General features: G+C 39.2%; 1 protein-coding gene across 1 annotated transcript in view; it reads left to right on the top strand.

Moving 5' to 3' along the window:
* The window catches only part of CCDC81 (coiled-coil domain containing 81), a 38033-nt gene extending 24355 nt beyond the window's left edge, over window positions 1-13678 (top strand). The window contains exons 9-14 of the mRNA XM_047071971.1: window positions 618-722; window positions 865-1037; window positions 2275-2353; window positions 2570-2790; window positions 10698-10823; window positions 13215-13678. Coding sequence (XP_046927927.1) covers window positions 618-722; window positions 865-1037; window positions 2275-2353; window positions 2570-2790; window positions 10698-10823; window positions 13215-13356 — 846 coding nt within the window. The 3' untranslated portion in view covers window positions 13357-13678. The remainder of the gene's footprint in view (window positions 1-617; window positions 723-864; window positions 1038-2274; window positions 2354-2569; window positions 2791-10697; window positions 10824-13214) is intronic.
* Window positions 13679-19339: the final 5661 nt, after the last annotated feature.

Raw genomic sequence — 19339 nt, 5'->3', positions numbered from 1 at the left:
ACAACATAACCAAGGCTTTCCCCTTCAAATCTATGGCCTATCTCAAGCAAGCAAAGAGAGGATGGTACCCCCATATTTGCACTGTCCAGATTTCTGTGGTCTCCCATAGTTGACCATACTGCTCTTTCCTGCATTTGTGATACCAGGTAACCACTTAAGAAATCTTCCATTCCCTCTTACGATCCCCACAGAGGTGCTGCCTAAAGCCGCAAAACAGGAAAAAAGAAAAAAAACCTTCCCCAACCCACTTTTATAAATCTATGAAGCTTTATAGAAAGTACCATTGCCTCCAAAAGGCGAGTTTCTACCTCAGTTGGATTATTATAATGTAATAGAATTAATTTTTTTTAACGTTTATTTATTTTTTTGAGACAGAGAGAGACCGAGCATGAAGAGGGGAGGGTCAGAGAGAGAGGGAGACACAGAATCTGAAACAGACTCCAGTCTCTGAGCTGTTGGCACAGAGACCAATGTGGGGTTTGAACTCACAGACTGCGAGATCACCACCTGAGCCGGAGTCGGACGCTCAATCAACAGAGCCACCCAGGCGCCCCTAGAATTAAATTTTTAAAGGCTGTATTTTCAGTACGTAATTTTTTGTTTGTTTGTTTTCAAAGATGAGAAATATGGCTAATAGAGCACAGAATCAAAAAAATGCTGCCTATAATCTTGGAGTTGCTGAAGCTATAAGAATCCACAAGAAGGAGAAACCTGAATTTTGTGTGAGTCTTTTCAAAATTTCTGTTGCTAATACCTGCAAATACTATAAGTTAATCATGGATTTTAGTTTTCTGAATTACTACCTTTATTCTTTGTTGCTTTTTGGTATTTTAAAGTAAATGAATTGCTTCTCCTTCATTCCAGAAATCTTTCCTATTTGATAAACGGCCACTCAGTTCTGAGATTAATGCTTTTAAACAAGAAGAATATTCCCAAAGTCTCCTGAAACAAATGGATAACAGAAGGGAAAAGCAAATAAAGCAAAGACAAAACAGAGAGCTGATGGGCCGCCTAGAACAAAAGCATCTCACAGAGGAGTGAGTCTGGTTGACAGGCTCTAAAAACGGGTTCAGAATTTTCACGTGAAGCTTATTTCCATGTGGGATTCAATCAGCATTGGTAGTTTCATTAGCACAACTATAACCAACTGAGCCAACCAACCCAGCTGGCAGCCAGTACCACAGCATTACATTTCATTAGAAAAATGAAAAAAGCTGTCATTATTATAATTATCATTATAGTGATACCAATCTATAACTAATTATAGAGAATCATTTTGTATTGTTTTGTGATCACTAATACTGGTAGATGAAGGAGGGGACTTGTCTTGAACAAGCACTATTCCCAGCTATTCCCAGTCAATCTCAAGTCAAACCTGGGGTTTAATGTCAGTACCGGTATCTCACAGGGGAACCCGGGGACAGGAATGTGGGGGAGAGGGGATCTAAGAGGACTAGAATCAAGGTCTAAAAAGACATGTAAAGAATCCTTCCCTCTGCTCACCCCCATAGCTCCTTGGTAGACATCATCTTTATTCCAGCTCAAACCTGGATGAATGTTAGTCTCAATTCTGAGTATTCAGGAAAGAGAATCTGATTGGTATTGTTCAGATCATCTGAGGTCTGGGATAGGGTCAGAGTTCAAACCTGCCTAAGGGCGAGTCACACTTCTACTACTGAGGTCAGGAGAGAAATTAAAGAGGCTACTGTAGTGTGAGAGAGACTCCTAAAACAAATAATAAGCTAGCTTTTGGGACTGAAAAATTATTTTTCTACAAAATGTTTATGTTCCATTATACTCGCTTTATAGATCATATGGGTTCCCTCTAGGTTGCATATAACAGAATCATAATTTATAATAGGAAATATCACTTTCTTAAAAAGGAGTCTTATGGTGAATCGTTTTGTAGAAGAAATAGACACTTCCTGCTTTCCTGTCACGGTTTTTTAAAGCACAGGGGTGGGGGGGGTGGGGGGGGGTGGTGGGAGGGTGAAGGAGGACCTGTCTTAGTGGTAGTGAATTTGGACAAAATGGTCATTCCTCTGCTTACACTTGTCCTGTCTGTCCTCTATTCAACACATTGTCCACTAGCCTATGCATTTGAATTACTCCTTTCTTTCTTAAAATGGAAGCTCCTAGAAAGAAATGCCACTTTTTATTTACCAGGCTCTCACTCCTATTGATACTTATTAAATACATTTTAGTGATGTTAATCTGTATTACTGAAGACAATAACGAACATCGCCCCCGCCTCCTCTTATCTTTAATTGCTAGACTTGATGCACAGAGAGCCAAATACATCAGAGATAAGATGGAAGACACCCAGTGTTATAAGAGAGCTTTGGATGCACAGGTAAGGGGACAACTGTTATTTCAAAGTTCTGCAGTTCTGCAGTAGCATTCTAAAAATACGTATAAAAACTGTAGCCTTGTGTGTTACCCATTTGGTGGTTTTTGCAGCCCTTGTTCCTGCCTCTAAGGGACTGGTATTTTACTATGCTACACTGTTGTGTGTAAGGTTTATTGCCTGGTATCATTCTGATCTGTATTATATGTGTCCCTGTTTCAGATAAAGAATAAATCCATGCAAATGTCCACGTTTGAGCCAGAGCTTTGTGAACCCATCTTTGCTAAGGATGAGAGTGAAATGATGGTGCAAAAGCGAAAGCGAGACCAGAAATACATGAAGCACCAGATGGAGACCGCTGCTAGCCAGAAAAGAAGAACCATCATGCAGCACCTGGTGGGCCAGAAGCAGGATTTGCAGATGCTTCAGAGGACACAAAAAGAGTAAGGGACCCCAGGTCTTTCTTCCTCCTCCTCCTCTCCTGCTCCCCTCTCCACATTCCCCTTCTCTTTCTCTCCTTCTCCTACAACAGCACAGAAACAATAATAATAGTGAACACATTGAGGAGTTACTATGTACAAAATATTATCCTTCAAACTTCATCTTGTTTCGTCCTCACAATTCACTCAATGAAGAAAGGTTATTGATTAAAAAAAAACAACAACCCAACCAACCAGTCTCGATCCACCCCTCTCACCAGTTACCTCTCCATATTTTTCCTTCCCTTTACAGTACAACTTCTTAAAAGAGTTGTCCACTTGTTGGAAATACAATGTGAGCCACAAAGCAGCTATTTTTCTCAACTAGACACAGACATGAAACTTGGGTCGTTTCTCCAATAAACCCTCTTCCTCCTAAGAACCGTTCATGTAGTAAGCTGCACTGATGATGGCTGGTGAGGGATGGTGAAGGTGGCAACGTAGGCAGAGGAGGACTTTATGCCTTATCAATGCAAATACCTTTAAATTCAAACATCAAACACCCAGTTTCTTTCTTTTCCTTTTCTTTTCCTTCTCTTTCCCTTCTTTCCTTTCCTTCTTTTCTTTTTTGATTTGATGAGTTTATACATTATGTTGACCACAGGTGTAGCTACCATTTGTCCCGTTACATTGCTAGTACAATATCATTGACTGTATTCCTTATGCTCTGCCTTTTATTCCCATGACTTACCATTCCATAACTGGAAGCCTGTATCTCCCACTCACCTTCACCCATTTTGCCTGATCATCCACCCCCCCCTTCCCTCTGGCAACCTTCAGTTTGTTCTCTGTATTTGTAGAGCTGATTCTGCTTTTTTGTTTATTCATTTTTTTTTTTTTTAGATTCCACTCATGAATAGAATCATATGGTATTTGTCTTTCTCAGACTGACTTGTTATTTCACTTAGCATAAAACTCCTTGGGTCCATCCATGTCATCTCAAATGACACAATCTCATCCTTTTTTATGGCAGTGTAATATTTCACGGTGTGTGTGTGTGTATGTGTGTGTGTGTATATATACACCACATTTTTCTTATCCATTCATCTATTGATGGATGCTTGGATGCATCCACATATTGGTTATTATAAATGATGCTGCAATAAATTTAGGGGTGCATATATATTTTTGAATTAGCGTTTTCATTTTCTTTGGGTGAATACCCAAAGGTGGAATTACTGGATCCTGTGGTAGTTCTATTTTTAACTCTTTGAGGAAGCTCCATACTGTTTTCCATAGTGGCTGCACCAGTTTGTATTCCCACCAACAGTGCACTGCACGAGGGTTCCTTTGTCTCCACATCCTCACCAGCACCTGTTGTTTGTTGTCATTTTGATTTTAGCCATTCTAACTGGTATAGAGTGATAGCTCATTGTGGTTTTGATTTGCATTTCTCTGATGATGAGTGATGTTAAACTCTGTCCACTTCCAACCTCCACGACCTGGGCCAAATCACACACACACAGGGTTCTTCGGGCCCTCTTTTCCTCACATGAAACATAAGGATAATATACCTGCCCTACCTCTCCTTACTGTGAGAATTATATGAGTATGTATTTGAGAACGTTTTTGGTAACCGCAAAGCTCTGAACAAATATGAACTGAGGTCTTTACTTGGTTATCTCTCTTGTTGAAGCTCTGGTCCCAGACCCCCTTTTCTGTAGGGGTCAGGTCCTTGTCTCCTGTTTCTATATCCTTTACTAGTTATTCCATATTCTCTCACTTTTCTTTTCCAACTTCCCTGTCTCTGGTCCATCTCAGGATGTCATCTGAGGCCCTCCTACGGCAAGTAGAGGGTCACTTTCTTTCAGAGGGGATCATTTAGTCACTATGAAACAAACAGGCCTGCTAAAGTATTTTTACTTCTTTTTCTTTAAACTCTTCTGCTTTTGTTTATAAAAAATATAACAAATTATGCTTATTAAAATAAGTCAATTGGTGGGGCGCCTGCGTGACTCAGTCAGTTACGTGTCTGACTCTTGATTTTGCCTCAGGTCATGATCTCGTGGTATCTGAGTTTGAGCCGCATGTTGGGCTCTGTACTGATGGTAGGGAGCCTTTTTGGGATTCTCTTTATCTCCCTTTCTCTCTGCCCTTTCCCGCATGCTCTCTCTTGCTCTCTCTCAAAATAAACTTTAAAAAAAAAGTCAATTGGTGGAGAGATTAAAAAAAAGTTAATAATCTCCCCCTAGCCTTCTATATTTTTTTCTATTCTTTACAAATATATTCAAATAAGATGCATATATTTTTTTCCTTCCATTTTTGTAAATGAAAATAAGAGCTGTGAGATCTTATACATTACTCTGCAGCCCAATCTTTCTTTAACCTAATAATGCATCATTAGTTCATGTTCATCAGATCAGTACATAGAAAGGAAATTCATTCTTCTTCAAAAACAGCATGATATCTATAATATGGATTGCTATAATTTAACTTTTGCATTATTGATGAACATTCACTCTGTTTCCAGATGGTTTGCTATTATAACAATTTTGCATTAAACATTTTTAATATATATCTTCATACTGGTTCTTTTGTTTCCATTGGATAAAATCTTAAAAGTGGAATTGCTGGATGCCAGCGTATGGCACATTTTAAATGTCACCAGATACTGACAGTTTGCTTTCTAAAAAGGTATGGCAATTTGCTTCCAACAGCAGTCTTGTGGGAATCCTAGTTTGCCTCCCCTGTAGCCCCACTTCATTTTCTCACTTTCTTAGCATCTAAATTAAACTGAATTTTTAAACTATCCTTTTAAAAAGAATACAATTATAGCCAAAAAGCTTTTGAAAAGCTGCTCGACATCACTAATCATTAGGGAAATGCAAATCAAAGCCACAGTGAGATAGCTGCTTACTAACACATTGTTTCCACTTTCTGAACCGTGGGCAGGTCAGCCTTATTCGGCTGTCAGCTGTCATTGTTTGTACTGTTTGGAATAGATGTCATTTAGCTTTTAACTAAATGTGTGCCTCTCCAAGCTAAGAAGTGTTTCATGTTTTACTGAATATTTACTTATCTAGACCTGAGAGACAGGGATTCTCCACTCCAGTGAATAAAGGTAGCAAAATCAACTCCAGTGAATAAAGGTAGCAAAGTAGGATGGTGAGATTGCAAATGTAGCTGTGTTTTGTATTACACAATTTAATAATTTAATTCCAATCACATATCCATCCTGGAGGCCAAGTCTATGACAGTCTGAATGAAGTAAGCAGTTAGCAAATTGTTCATTTTTCTCCTTGCAACTCATTTATGTAGATGGAAGAAAAAATCTTACACTGTTTAAGATCTATATATCACTGTAATGTATACAGGTGAGATGGCTATCTTTTCTTCCCCCTAGGGCTTTATGCAAAGAAAACATATGTTTGCAGAATAACATCTTAAGGTTTCACAAATACAAAGATCAAATGTGCTATCATGTATTTTGTATTATAAAATCTATGCTTTGATTGTCTTGTGAAATGTCCAAATCAAGAATAATTATAGATTTTTCTTATACCACATGCACCATGAAACATTTAACAAGTACTTCTTTTAGACTATGCAAAAGATTAGAAAGGAAGAAAACTGTCGATTCAGTGGTAGACAAAACCATTAAGATGCAATTATGATGTAAAAAGGAAAGATAAAGAAAACTAAGGCAAGCAAAAACAAACGCAAAAACTAAAACTAAAGAAAAAAGAGAAAGATACTAGGGTCACATTCGTTAGGATGGCTCCTATCAAAACCCAGAAAACAGTAGGTGTTGGTAAGGATGTGGAGAAATAGAAACCCCAGGCACAATTGATGAGAATGTAAAATGATGCAGCCGCTATGGAAAACAGCATGGCAGTTACTCAAAAAATTAAAAATAGAATTACCATATGATTCAACAATTCCACTTCTGCGTATATATCTAAAAGAATTGAAAGCAGGATCCTTTTTAGAAAATTAAAAAATTATTTTATTTTCACTCCAGTGTAGTTAACATGAAATGTTATACATAACATATAGTGTAATATAACATTGTACGTTTTAGATGTACGATATAGTGATTCAATAATTCCATGCATTACTCATTGCTTATCAAGGTAAGTGTACTCTTAATCCCTTTTACCTATTTCACCCATACCCCATCCACCTCCCTCTGGTAACCACCTGTTTGTTCTCTATAGTTAAGAGTCTGTTTCTTGTTTTCTCTTTATCCCCCCTTTTTTTGTTTGTTTTGGTTCTTAAATTCCACTTATGAGAGAAGTCATCTGGTATTTGTCTTTCTCTGACTGGCTTATTTTGCTTAGCATTATAACCTCTAGACGCATCTGTGTTGTTGCAAATGGCAAGGTCTCATTCTTTTTTATGGCTGAATAACATCCATTGTATGTGTGTATATGTACACACACACACACACACACACACACACACACATATCACATCTTCTTTATCCATTCACCTATTGATGGATGCCTGGGCTGTTTCCATAATTTGGCTATTGTAAATAACACTACAGTAAACATAGAGGTGCATATATCCCTTCAAAGTAGTGTTTTTATATTCTTTGGGTAAATACCCAGTAATGCGATTACTGGATTGTAGGGTAGTTTTATTTTTAAATTTTTGAGGAACCTTCATATTGTCTTCCACAGTGGCTGCACCAATTTGCATTCCCACCAACTGTGCATGAGGGTTCCTTTTCCTCCACATTGTCACCAACACTTGTTTCTTGTGTTTTTGATTTTAGCCATTCTGACAGGTGTGAGGTGATGGCTCATTGTGGTTTTGATTTGCATTTCCCTGCTGATGAATGATGTTGAGCATCTTTTTATCTATCTGTTGGCCATCTTTATGTCTTCTTTGGAGAAATATCTGTTCAGATCCTCTGCCCAGTTTTTACTTGGATTATTTGGTTTTTTGGCGTTGAGTTGTAGAAGTTCTTTATATATTTTTTATTTTGATATGGTCCCAATAGTTTATTTTTGCTTTTGTTTCCCTTGCCCCAGGAGACATATCTAAGAAGATGTCATGGCCGATGTCAGAGCATTACTGCCTGTGCTCTCTTATGGGATTTTTATGGTTTCAAGTCTCACGTTTAGGTCTTTAATCCATTTTGAGTTTATTTTTGTGTATGATGTAAGAAAGTGGTCCAGGTTCATTCTTCTGTATGTCGCTGTCCAGTTTTCCCAATACCATTTGTCAAAGAGACTTTTTCCCATTGAATATTCTTTCCTGCTTTGTTGAAGTTTAATTGACCACACACTTGTGGGTTTATTTCTGGTCATTCTATTCTATTCCATTAATCTATCTCTGTGTCTATTTTTTGTGCCAGTACAATACTGTTTTGATCACTACAGCTTTGTAATATGACTTGAAGTCTGGAATTGTGATGCCTCCAGGTTTGGGATTTTTTTTTTCTTTCAAGATTGCTTTGGCTATTTGAGGCCTTTTGTGTTTCCATACAAATTTTAGTATTATTTGTTCTAGTTCTGTGAAAAATGCTTTTGGTATTTTGATAGGGATTTCATTAAATCTATAGACTGATTTGGGTATATGAACATTTTAACAATATTTGTTCTTCCAGTCCATGAGCATGGACTGTCTTTCCATTTGTTTGTATCATTTTCTTTAAAAAAATTTTTTTTTGTTTATTAATTTTTGAAAGAGAGAGAGCACAAGCAGAGGTGGGCAGAGAGACAGGGGGACACAGAATCCAAAGTAGGCTCCAGGCTCTGAGCTGTCAGCACAGAGCCCGATGCGGGGCTTGAACTCACAAACCGCAAGATCATGACCCAAGCCAAAGTCAGATGCTCAACCTACTGAGCCACCCAGGAGCCCCTGTTTGTATCATTTTCAATTTCATTCATCAGTGTTTTCAGAGTACAGATCTTCTACCTCCTTGGTTAAGTTTGGTGCAATTATAAATGGGTTTATTTTCTTAATTGCTCTTTCTGGTGCTTCGTTATTAGTGTATAGAAATGCAACACATTTCTGTACATTGATTTTGTATCCTGTGACCTTACTGAATTCATTTATCGGTTCTAGTAGTTTTTTTGCTGGAGTTGAAAATAGGATCTTGAGGAGATATTTGCGCTCCCATGTTCATAACAGCCTTCAGAAACCAAGAAAGGGAAGCAACCCAAATGTCTGGCCACAGAGGAATGAATAAACAAAATGTGTTAACGTGCATACAATGGAATATTACTCAGCCTTCAGAAGGAAGGAAATTATGACACATGCTACAACACAGATGAACGTTGATGACATTATGCTAAGTAAAATAAGCCAGTCATTATAATACAATACAAAATATTGTATGATTCCACTTCTATAAGGTTATCAGAGTGGTCAAATTCATGGAAAAAGTAGAACAGTGCTTTCTAGGCACTAGGGGGAGGGAGAAATGAGAAGTTGTTTAATGAGTATAGAGTTTCTATACTATTTAAAATAGTGTAGAACTATTTAAAAAATACTTTCAAACAGAGAGGGAGGCTAACCATAAGAGATTCTTGAATGTGGAGAACAAACTGAGGGTTGTTGGGGGAACCGGGATGGGGGGATGGGTGATGGACATTGAGGAGGGCACTTGTTAGGATAAGCACTGGCTGTTGTATGTAAGCGATGAATCATGGGAATCTACCCGCAAAACCAAGAGCACACTGTTTACACTGTATGTTAGCTAACTTGACAATAAATTAAAAAAAAAAAAAAAGAGTTCTGGATATTGGTTGCACAACAATGCAAATGTACTTAATGCTATGTATCTGTACTCTTAAAATTTTTTAAGATGGTCAACTTTATGTGGTTTGTGTTACAATTAAAAAACACTATGAAAAGGAAAAAAAGGTTATGAAAGAAATATATAATAGGTACCATTTAGTCATTGAGCTCTCATTGTGTTATAGGCATTGGTACTTTCTGTATATTATCTCATTTAATCTTTATAATGACCACACAATAGCTGAATTGCTCAATGCTCCTTGGAGGAAAACGTGGCCATGTTTATTTTAGGAAAAGCAAACCAGCACACAGTCCATTACTGATTTTTATCAGAGGGTCCTGACACCTAGTGGCAGTGGCTGCCTGTAACACAAAGCCTGGCAGAGCAGGCTAAATCAACCTGCACATTTAGTGAAGTCCTTTCTAGACTTTAATGAGAACTGAAGGTAAGAGTTTCAGTCTGGCAAATAGACACATATAAATAATTTGAACCAGGTTTAAGATGATTCACAACAGCAGTGGCTACGTGTCTGGAGACTAGTAATAGAGACACTTTTCATTGGGAATTCTGGGAAATGGTACTTGAAGAGAGATACACCATAATTACTTCTTTGATGTCTTTACTTTCACCAGACATTCCTCTTTTTTTTTTTTTTCTGAACCTTCTTCACAATGTTACATACTTTCTTGATTTCATTTTGTTTTGCCTAGTCACTTCTGTTTCTTTCCCTGTTTCTAGCCATTCATTTGTATTCCTGTCTACTTTGCCTTGTAACATGCCTGTAGCAATTCGGGCTGATTACTGACAGCTGAGTGACTGGAATAAAAGGAAAGAAACCTAAAGTAGAGGAAATCCATTTGAGATGATTCTTCAGATTAGTTAAATTAGCTTCAAAGGAAATTAATGGCTTTAAAGGCTGAATTTGTTCATTGGAAAAAGGTTTCAATCCTGCTAATTCAATCCTGAAAGGTCCCAGACCAGTAAACTATTTGAGACCTATAATATTTTTAGTGTTTTTCTCAATGTTCATTCCTTTCAGTGTATTTCAAGGAGTAGTGAACAAAACCAGAATGTCTTCTGGGTAATCTACCATAAAGGAATGGGGCTTCCAGGGTGGGTGCATGCCCTCCCTGGTATTGTGATTGTGAACAAAACCAGACTCTGCTGTTGTCTCCAGACACCTGGCAGACAGAAAGGCTGAGATGGAGCGGGTGAAGAGAATGAACGAGAGCTTGCTGAAGGACTGGGAAAGGAGCACCGCAATGAAGAAACAGCGGGACATGGAGGAGAAGGCTTTCCAGCGGTAATACCCAATTGGAACCAGAAGTTTTTTGCAGAGAAACCCCCTCCATTCCTTCTTTACTTTCCTGGAATCCTGGGATGGCACACAGGTTTCCAGTGCCAACTCCCATTGATTAGCAGTGGCTACCTAGTGAACCTGGTGGAGAAAAGAATTCTGGGTTCAGTAGGAAATGCTGTGGTGATGTATTCGAAATGTCTGCTATGGATATGGGATTGGAGAATGCTGGGATGTGTGTTATATGCTTGCCATATTTGCCCTAATTTTTGCCTCTGTTTAGGGTAGTTTATTTTCATATTGTGGAGGGTAGGGAAGCATGGGGTGGGGGAGGGTAGGAATTCTCCTTGGAAATAACTAGCTGGAAACAGGGAGAGGGAGTTTCTATCTGGACACATCCAAGTCTGACAGAATGGTCATTTAAGAGCAGAGTCAAGGGGTTGTAAGATTGGCAACTGGGAAAATGAAATGCCTGTTACAGAACCAACCCAAGACCATGTTCCTGAAATGTATTATATCCATATCCCCTCTTCCCAGCTACCGATTGACAATCTAGAGTCAAGGACTCTAGTCATGGCTTTGAGAATTAATACTAAATTTGGAAAGGCAGCTAATCTTTTTGTCTTTTATTTGTAAGATGAAGAAAGTAAACACCTGCCTGACATAGCTAACACAGGAATTTTGTGATCAAATAAAGAGATGGAAAAACATTACACTTAAAAAAAAAGAAAATATTTTACAAATGTAAGGTATGATTTCATAGTATGTTAAAACTTGAACAGACCAAGCCTATGTAGTCACATGTTATTAAATCCTGAATATACCAAAATAATATTTTAAATTCCCACATATCAACTAATTTTTACCATAGTTAAAATTTGTCATAATAAGTCTTGGTTTGTAACTCTGTTCCAAGATATTCTTTTAAGGCATCTCTTACCTGTCTTTCTAATGGGTAGAACCCATATTTTGTTACAATGGGACTAAGAGGGATGATGTAGCAATGAAGTTCCAAAGTAGAAGTGGGGTTGTTTGGCTTAGAGAAGACGAAGGGGCACTGGGGTTTCAAGGCATTTTCCTTTTTTTTTTTAAAGCTTATTTATTTGTTTACTTTGAGAGAGTGAGAGAGCATGACTGGGGGAGCGGCAGAAAGGGAGGAAGAAAGAGAGAACTCACTGCCAGTGCAGAGCCTAATGTGGGGCTTAAACTCATGAACCATGAGATCATGGCCTGAGCTGAAGTTGGATGCTTACCTGACTGAGCCACTCAGGCGCCCCTCAGGGCATTTTCTTAATGTTGGGGAAAAGCAGGTAAAAGGCAGTGACATTAATGCTGGGGAGATCTTGCTGGATTTCGGAAGATTGCTTGGCCAACGTGGTGATAAAGGATAGAGGAGACATAGGAAACAACCTTGAGTGTCAGGATATGGCAGGGACATAGCAGGGACATGGCAGAGCAATCCTGTTACCTGAAGACCGAAGCCAAGTTGTGGGCAGGGCCTCAAGCAGGAGCAGGTTAGGAAGAAGGAATTGGTTGCTGTTAAAACAAAAACAAAGCAGAAGCAAAAACAAACTTCCCATGAATGCAGTTAGCACATGATACTCCATCCCAACACCAAACCAAGCCAGGTAGGTCCCCCCTGAACACTGCTAACATTATTTGTTCTTTTACCTTGTAAGGCTGTCCTTGATGCTCCTTTTTACAGAATTCCAGTCATGTAGAAATGTTGGTAGGGTAGGGGAACACACCAGGGACTGTCCTGCATAATCAAGAAAAATTGTTGACATGCAAAATCAATTATTGCCATCACTTCATCTCTGCTTTGAGCCCCTTTTGTCCTCCTACTCTTTGTCTCCACCCCCTCTCCTACCCTTAACCATCCAGAGGGCTCTGGACTCCTAGACTTACCTTATAAGTCTACTCTTAACTGTCTGCTGGGGCTTAACTTAACCAGCAGCTTAATGGCCTGCTCTGCCTCTCAATGCTGTCTTTCCCCCGAGAGCCTGACAGATAAAAGTGTATCCACATGGCAAAGCTTTGAAGACACCTGTTTGCTGGCTGTGTGGTCTTGGGCAAGTTATGTTTTTTCTGAGGGTTTAGGTGGGTGGGGCTGGGGAGAAGCGCTGGGGTCAGACGGTTGTGAAGGCACCAAGTCTTATATTTACTGGAAATAGCAGACATGCCAACAGCAGAACATGCCAAGCTGGGGTGAGCTGCAGGAAGCCGTGTGGACGGGAGAGATGGCAGGTGGGCCCTCACAGGCAGGCAGTAAGCTCCTAGATGGTAGGTATGTGCCTTCTCTGCTGCATCACTTCTCCGGCACCGGCTTCTAAGCTAGGCCCCAGCACGGACTCAGGGAGCCCCTAATAATGACCGCCTGTCCTTGCCTCTCCTCAGGTCTGCAAACAAGCTCTTTATCCTGGACCAGTGCGAGAGATATTTGCGCTGCAAGCAGTGCCAGAGGAGCACCAACAATAAGGGCAGGAGCAACGTGTGGCCATTCAACCAGCACCTGCCTGGCTCGCGGTTCTTTTCATAAAACCCACCGCTTGGATCTATGTTTTCCTCCGGAAAATTTTTATCTTTTAAATGTTGGAGGCATGATGGCGAAACTACTGATTTTTACTTTGGAGGGAAAAAGTTATTGTGTTGTTTTGGTCCTTTCAGGAGTAGACTGCTTTTTAACCCCTTGTTGAATTCACATAGGCAGGGCCTCACCTACCTTCCTCCCCCGCCCCACAGAACCCTGCCGCCATGGGGGCTGGGACCGGGACCCAGCCTCATTCTGGCCGCAGGGTTGCTGCTGACCCAGCAGCATAGATAAGACAGGAAAACTTTATCCTTTTTTCCATGTATAATGAATAGTGTCCTAATAAATATTTTCTATGTGACTGACTGTGCATAATGGTAAATCTTACCTCCCTCCCCGGAGGACTGCATACGCGAACGTTCTAGAGGTAGATTAGGTTATTTGCCACAGGTGATCAGAGCAACGCTTTCTGAGCTTTCTAGCTGAAGACACACCTGGAGCTTTGTTGGGACCTCCGGGGATATCATTGCCTTGGTGCCCTTCTGGTCAAGCATTCCGTTAGAGGTTTATTGTTGGGCTACTTGGGTGCTGTGGGAGGAGCCTGGCTGGCCTGCCAGGTGCCGCCGCCTTCTCTCCTTGCTTCCCTTGCTTCCGTGCTTGAGCTGCATGTGCTGTGGAAGAGGAATATCTTTCTGCTAAAGGACTGATTTCCAGTTAAGGTATGCGTGTTTTAAACCAAAAACTTTGTTCATGCACTTTCATCCTTTACCCTTGCTCCCCCTCCCCCGTCCTACTACCTCAGGCAAACCAATGAACAAAGCAGAGTGGGGTCTACATATCAGAAAAACAAAAGCTAGGAATACAGTACCTTAGACTATTTGCTTTCTGTCAGCCTCATCTTTCTTAGAAAATGGGGAAAAGTATATGTGGGGAGACATCCAACACATTGTTTTTACCACAGATACAAAATAAGAATGTTTTGAGCCCTGAATGGTTAAAGGGAAAGTACCTTTTAAATTAATATCAGGAAAATTTTGTTGCTAATTTTGTCTTTATCTTTTCTTTTAATTTATTTTTGAGAGGGAGGGAGAGAATCTTAAACATGCTCTGTGCTGTCCGCACAGAACCCAATGCGGGGCTTGAACTCATCAACCGAGATTATGACCTGAACTGAAACCAAGATTCGGATGCTTAACTGACTGAACCACCCAGGTGGCCCTAATGTTATCTTTTTCTGTGGAAGCCAGTATGCTTCCTAGGGACTGGAATTGTCTGGAACCTCTCCCCCAAAGCTTCCTACACTGCCACTTGCGTTTTCTCAAAAGATCATTCCGTGCACGTCCAATCATCACCAATCAATATTTAAAATGATAGGCTTTCCCAAAGTACAGTCTAACTCACCTGAAGTCCATACCTGCAACACCCTTGGAGTACTTTTTTGTCTCTAGTATGTAACAAATTACTATAATAGTGTTGTATTATATATTTATATATATATATATGTATATTTATTATTTTATTAGCGCATGCATGCACAAGCAGGGGAGGGGCAGAGAGAGAGGTGGACAGAGGATCTGAAACCAGCTCTGTGCTGACAGCAGAAAGCCTAATGTGCGGCTTGAACTCAGGAACCATGAGGTAGGTCATGACCTGAGCCAAAGTTGGACATTTAACTCATTGAGCTACCCAGGTGCCGCTGTATTAATACGTTTAAAAAAATATATATATACTGCCTTGTTACAGACTTCAAGCAATTTTGTAGGTTTAGGTGAGAAGATTTAACCTCATAGACAGTTTTTTTTACTGTAGGATCTGAACTTATAGTTTGTTGCCATTGGTAGTGATACTGACTCTTACTGTGTGCCAAACACCCAGCTAATTTTTGATGACCTGGAGATTAAGACTCATCAGTCCCCGTCTTCCTTCAGAGCACTTACTATGCAGTGCAGAGGTGAGATTTGACTGGAGAATCTCCCTGTAACAGGGTAAATACCTACTAGTGTTGTGCATTGGAGGCTATGGAAGAACAAGGTGGAGCCCCTGTAGTCAGTTTAGCCTGACACAGAGAGGGAAAGCTTTTGGAGAAGATGAAGCCTGAAATGAGTTTGTAAGGATAAATAGGAAATATCTAGGTGAGGAGTGACAAGGGGTCATGGCAACAGAGGTCAAGGCCCTGTGTTTCTGTTCTATCAAGGCTAAGGTGGAGACGTGGTTATATGAGTTAGGTTATGAAACCAAATATGTTTCTGTATCGGCCATTTTAAGACTCAAACTTTATTACAGCCAGGAATTAACACAGATGACTTCATATGATAGAGAATGTAGTTTTTTTTAAGAAAAATTCTTCATAATTTTATATCTTCTTAATTGACCTAAACTGCTAATCTTATATGAGTCCAACCCTGTTATTAGGCCAGACTCAGTAAGAATGTCTTTTCCTAAACCAATTTGAATTACTATCACCAAGTTCTGTCATTCCCAGAATTATGGCACTGCCAGACAAGATTTAACCTATCATTGGGTCGCCTGGGTGGCTCAGTCAGTTAAGCGTCCGACTTCAGCTCAGGTCATGATCTTGTGATTCATGGGTTCGAACCCCATATCGGGCTCTGTGCTGACAGCTCAGAGCCTGGAGCCTGCTTCAGATTCTGTGACTCCCTCTCTCTCTGCTTCTCTCCTGCTTGTGCTCTGTCTCTCGAGAATGAATAAACATTAAAAAAAAATTTAAAAAAAAGGTTTAACCTATCAAAAGTTTCCCAGTTTCAATGGTTTTTAATGTCATGGACAATTGTAGACTCTCTTGGGTATCCTTGATAAATATGGACCCTTTCCTAAAAATATGTCCCTTTTCATATACAACATTTTGCTTGCAATCAGAGGTTTCCTAGACCACCTGGACCACAAGTTAAGTACCCCTGCTCTGGATAGCTTTCCTTCAGTATCATTACGAGCTCAAGCTATCAGAAGTGAGTAAAGTGAAGGACTTTGCTTCTTGAAAAGGCCCTTTCAGTTTTAGAGAACTATGTCTATTTTTGTCTTTCTCTTTGGATTTTCACAAGAACAGTGAGGTGAAAGTTGGGATAACTATCAGAAAGCACATGCTCCATTATTTTTCAAACCCTTCCAAGACTCACTAAAAGAAATACATATTTCATATTGCAACACAGAACCTGTGCTCACACATATAATTGAGACAAAAGTCTTACAGAGCTCTGCTTACCCCATCCATCTGCAATGCATTCTGATAATTTCTTTTTTATTTCAGTAAAAATTCTGATTAGACAAAAGTGATTTAAAAATCCACTAATGTAAATCGTTTTCTATATGACAAACACACTTTTAATATAATTCTCTCTACTGTGCTCTTATAGTAATGTGTAGTTTGCTAGAATTCATTAGTGGTTAAGATGGTGTTAAAATAGCATTCAGCCAGGAGACTGAGGAATGCTTAGGTCCTATCTTGTCATAACCAGATGTCCTTCTTCTGAGGTATCCCAAGAAAAGCAGGTAGCTGTTTGCCTCATGCCTCCTCCCCGCCAAAAGAACTTTACTTCCAATACATGTGAGGATCAGAGAGAAAGAAGCCAGAGATAGAACAAATGAAAATATATGCCCCACTGCCTAGGCTGCAGGCTGCGGGAGGCCTTAGAACTATAAAGAAAGAAGAAATGCTAACCAGTTGCAGCCTGTGTCTTAATTTACTAGTTTGTGTGTAGAAGGGGAAGAAGTGGACTACACACAGGCCATCTTGGTCTGCAGATTGGGCTGTGTACAAAGGTTCCCAGTTCCCAGTTTTCTATTGCTGCTGTGACAGATTATCACAAACCTAGTTGCTCACAACAATATAAATGTATTCTTTTACAGCTCTGGAGGTCAGAAGTGTGAAATCAGTCTCACTGGGCTAAAGTCAAAGTGTTGGGAGAGCTGGTTCCTTTGAAGGCTCTGAGAGAACAATCCTTTTCCTTGCCCTTTCTAGCTTCTAGAGCCCATCTTTACATTCCTTGACTCATGGCCTTTCCTCCATCCTCCAAGCTAGCAGTGTAGCATCCGCAAATGTCTTTCTGCTTCTGTTACATTGCCTTCACTTCTCCACCAGTCAAATCTCCCTCTGACTCTCTCTAAAAAACACAGTTGTGATTACCTTCAGGGCTCACCTGATACTACAGAATAACTCCCCCCTCTCAAGATCCTTAATTACATTTGCAGAATCCTAATTGTCATAGAAGATAACATGCACATGTTCCAGGAATTAGGATATGGGTGTTTGAGGGGACCATTGTTTAGCTTACAACAGGGTAAATGGGATCTAAAATTCAGCCCAAGCTCCACTCCACGCATTAAGCCCTGCATCAGGGGATATACAGTAAGATACTTGAAGTTCCTGGCATTTTTCCCTTGGGTCTTAGCTGCATACATGTACCTGAAGGCTTTCTTGGGGGTTTAGTTAGGTTTGGTTTTGCAGGATTATAGCGGGATAGGATGTGGAGAAGGATGTTTCACAAGTCATGTGTTAAAGGCTTGTTATGGGTTTCTTGTAATATTCTGATCATATTTTGTAACATTATTTTTTGTAGAGTTTTCCTTAAGTTTTGATATCAGGGCAATGATGACCTTATAAAATGAGTTGAGAAGTGTTCCCTTTTCTTCTATTTTCTGGAAGATATTGTATATAATTGATGTCCTTTCTTACATACTTGGAGAATTGAGTAATGAAACCATCCAGGCCTGGAGTCTTCTTTGCTGGGAGGGTTAAAATGATGAATTTAATTTTGGGAAGACATATCAAGGACTTTCAGCTATTGTTGAATTTATGGGCATACGATTGTTAGTTTTCCCTATTGTTTTCATGTCTGTGGTGTTTGTAGTGAAATTCCCTCTTTGATTCTCAGTATAAGTAATTTTTGTCTTCTTTTTTTTCTTGGTCAGTCTGGCTAGAAGTTTTAAAAAATATTTGGTCTTTCAGAGAACCAGTTTTTGATTCCATTAGTTTTTCTCAATTTGTGTTTTTTCAATGTGATTGATTTCTACTCTTTGTTATTTTCTATCTTTTGCTTGCTTTGAGTTTGTGTCTGTGTCCTAATTTCCTCCTTTATTAAGGACATCAGTTCTACTGGATTAGGGCCCACTCTACTGTCCTCATTTTAACTTAATTTAACTTAACCTCTTTAAAGATCCTATGTCTAGTCACATTCTGAAGCACTGGATGTTAGGACTTGAACACATGAATTTGGAGGGGTAACAATTCAGTGTATAACAGTGTGTATTTTGTTTTTCATTCATCCTAGAGTGTCTTTATTTTGCCATTGTACCTGACGGGCATTTTTTCTGGAAATAGCATTTTGAATGGACTTCATTCTATTGTTTCTGGTTCCATGATTTCTGATGAAAAATTCAGCCTTCTGAATCATTGTTCTCCCTTTATGTAATGTGTCTTTATCTGGCTGCTTTCAAGATTTTTTCATTATTTTTGATTTTTAGAATTTTATTATAATATATCTTTGGTGTGTTTGGGTTTATTATGCTTTGTTTACTGAATTTCTCAAATCTTTAAATGTTTGTCTTTTAACAAATTTGGGAAGGGTTTATCCATTATTCACATTTTTGTTCTGTACCTATCTCCTCTTCTTTGGGAGTCCAATGAAATGTATTTTAAACCTTTGATACATCCCCACAGGTCTTGAAGGCTTTATTAATTATTATTTTTACCATTTTTTCTCTATTTTTCAGATGGGATAATTTCTGTTAATTTATCTTCAAATTCACAGATTCTCTTCATCATCATCTATGTTGTGTTGTTGAATCCACAGTGAATTTTGCATTATATTTTTTTCAGTTCTAAAATTTCCTTTTTTAAAAAATATTTTCTGTTTCTCCTGAGAACTTCTATCTTTTCATTTATTTCATAATATTTACTTTTACCTCATGGATTATGGTTATAATATCTGCTTTAAGGACTTTATCTGAGGATTTCAATATTGAGGTGACCTTGGGT

Source organism: Lynx rufus, unplaced genomic scaffold (assembly GCF_022079265.1).
Source record: "Lynx rufus isolate CCGP_SWC_20201006 ecotype Redwood Valley unplaced genomic scaffold, mLynRuf1.p SCAF_9, whole genome shotgun sequence".
NCBI classification, from domain to species: Eukaryota; Metazoa; Chordata; class Mammalia; order Carnivora; family Felidae; genus Lynx; species Lynx rufus.
Note: the sequence above shows the minus strand (reverse complement) of the source record. Positions and strands in the feature narration are given on the sequence as shown.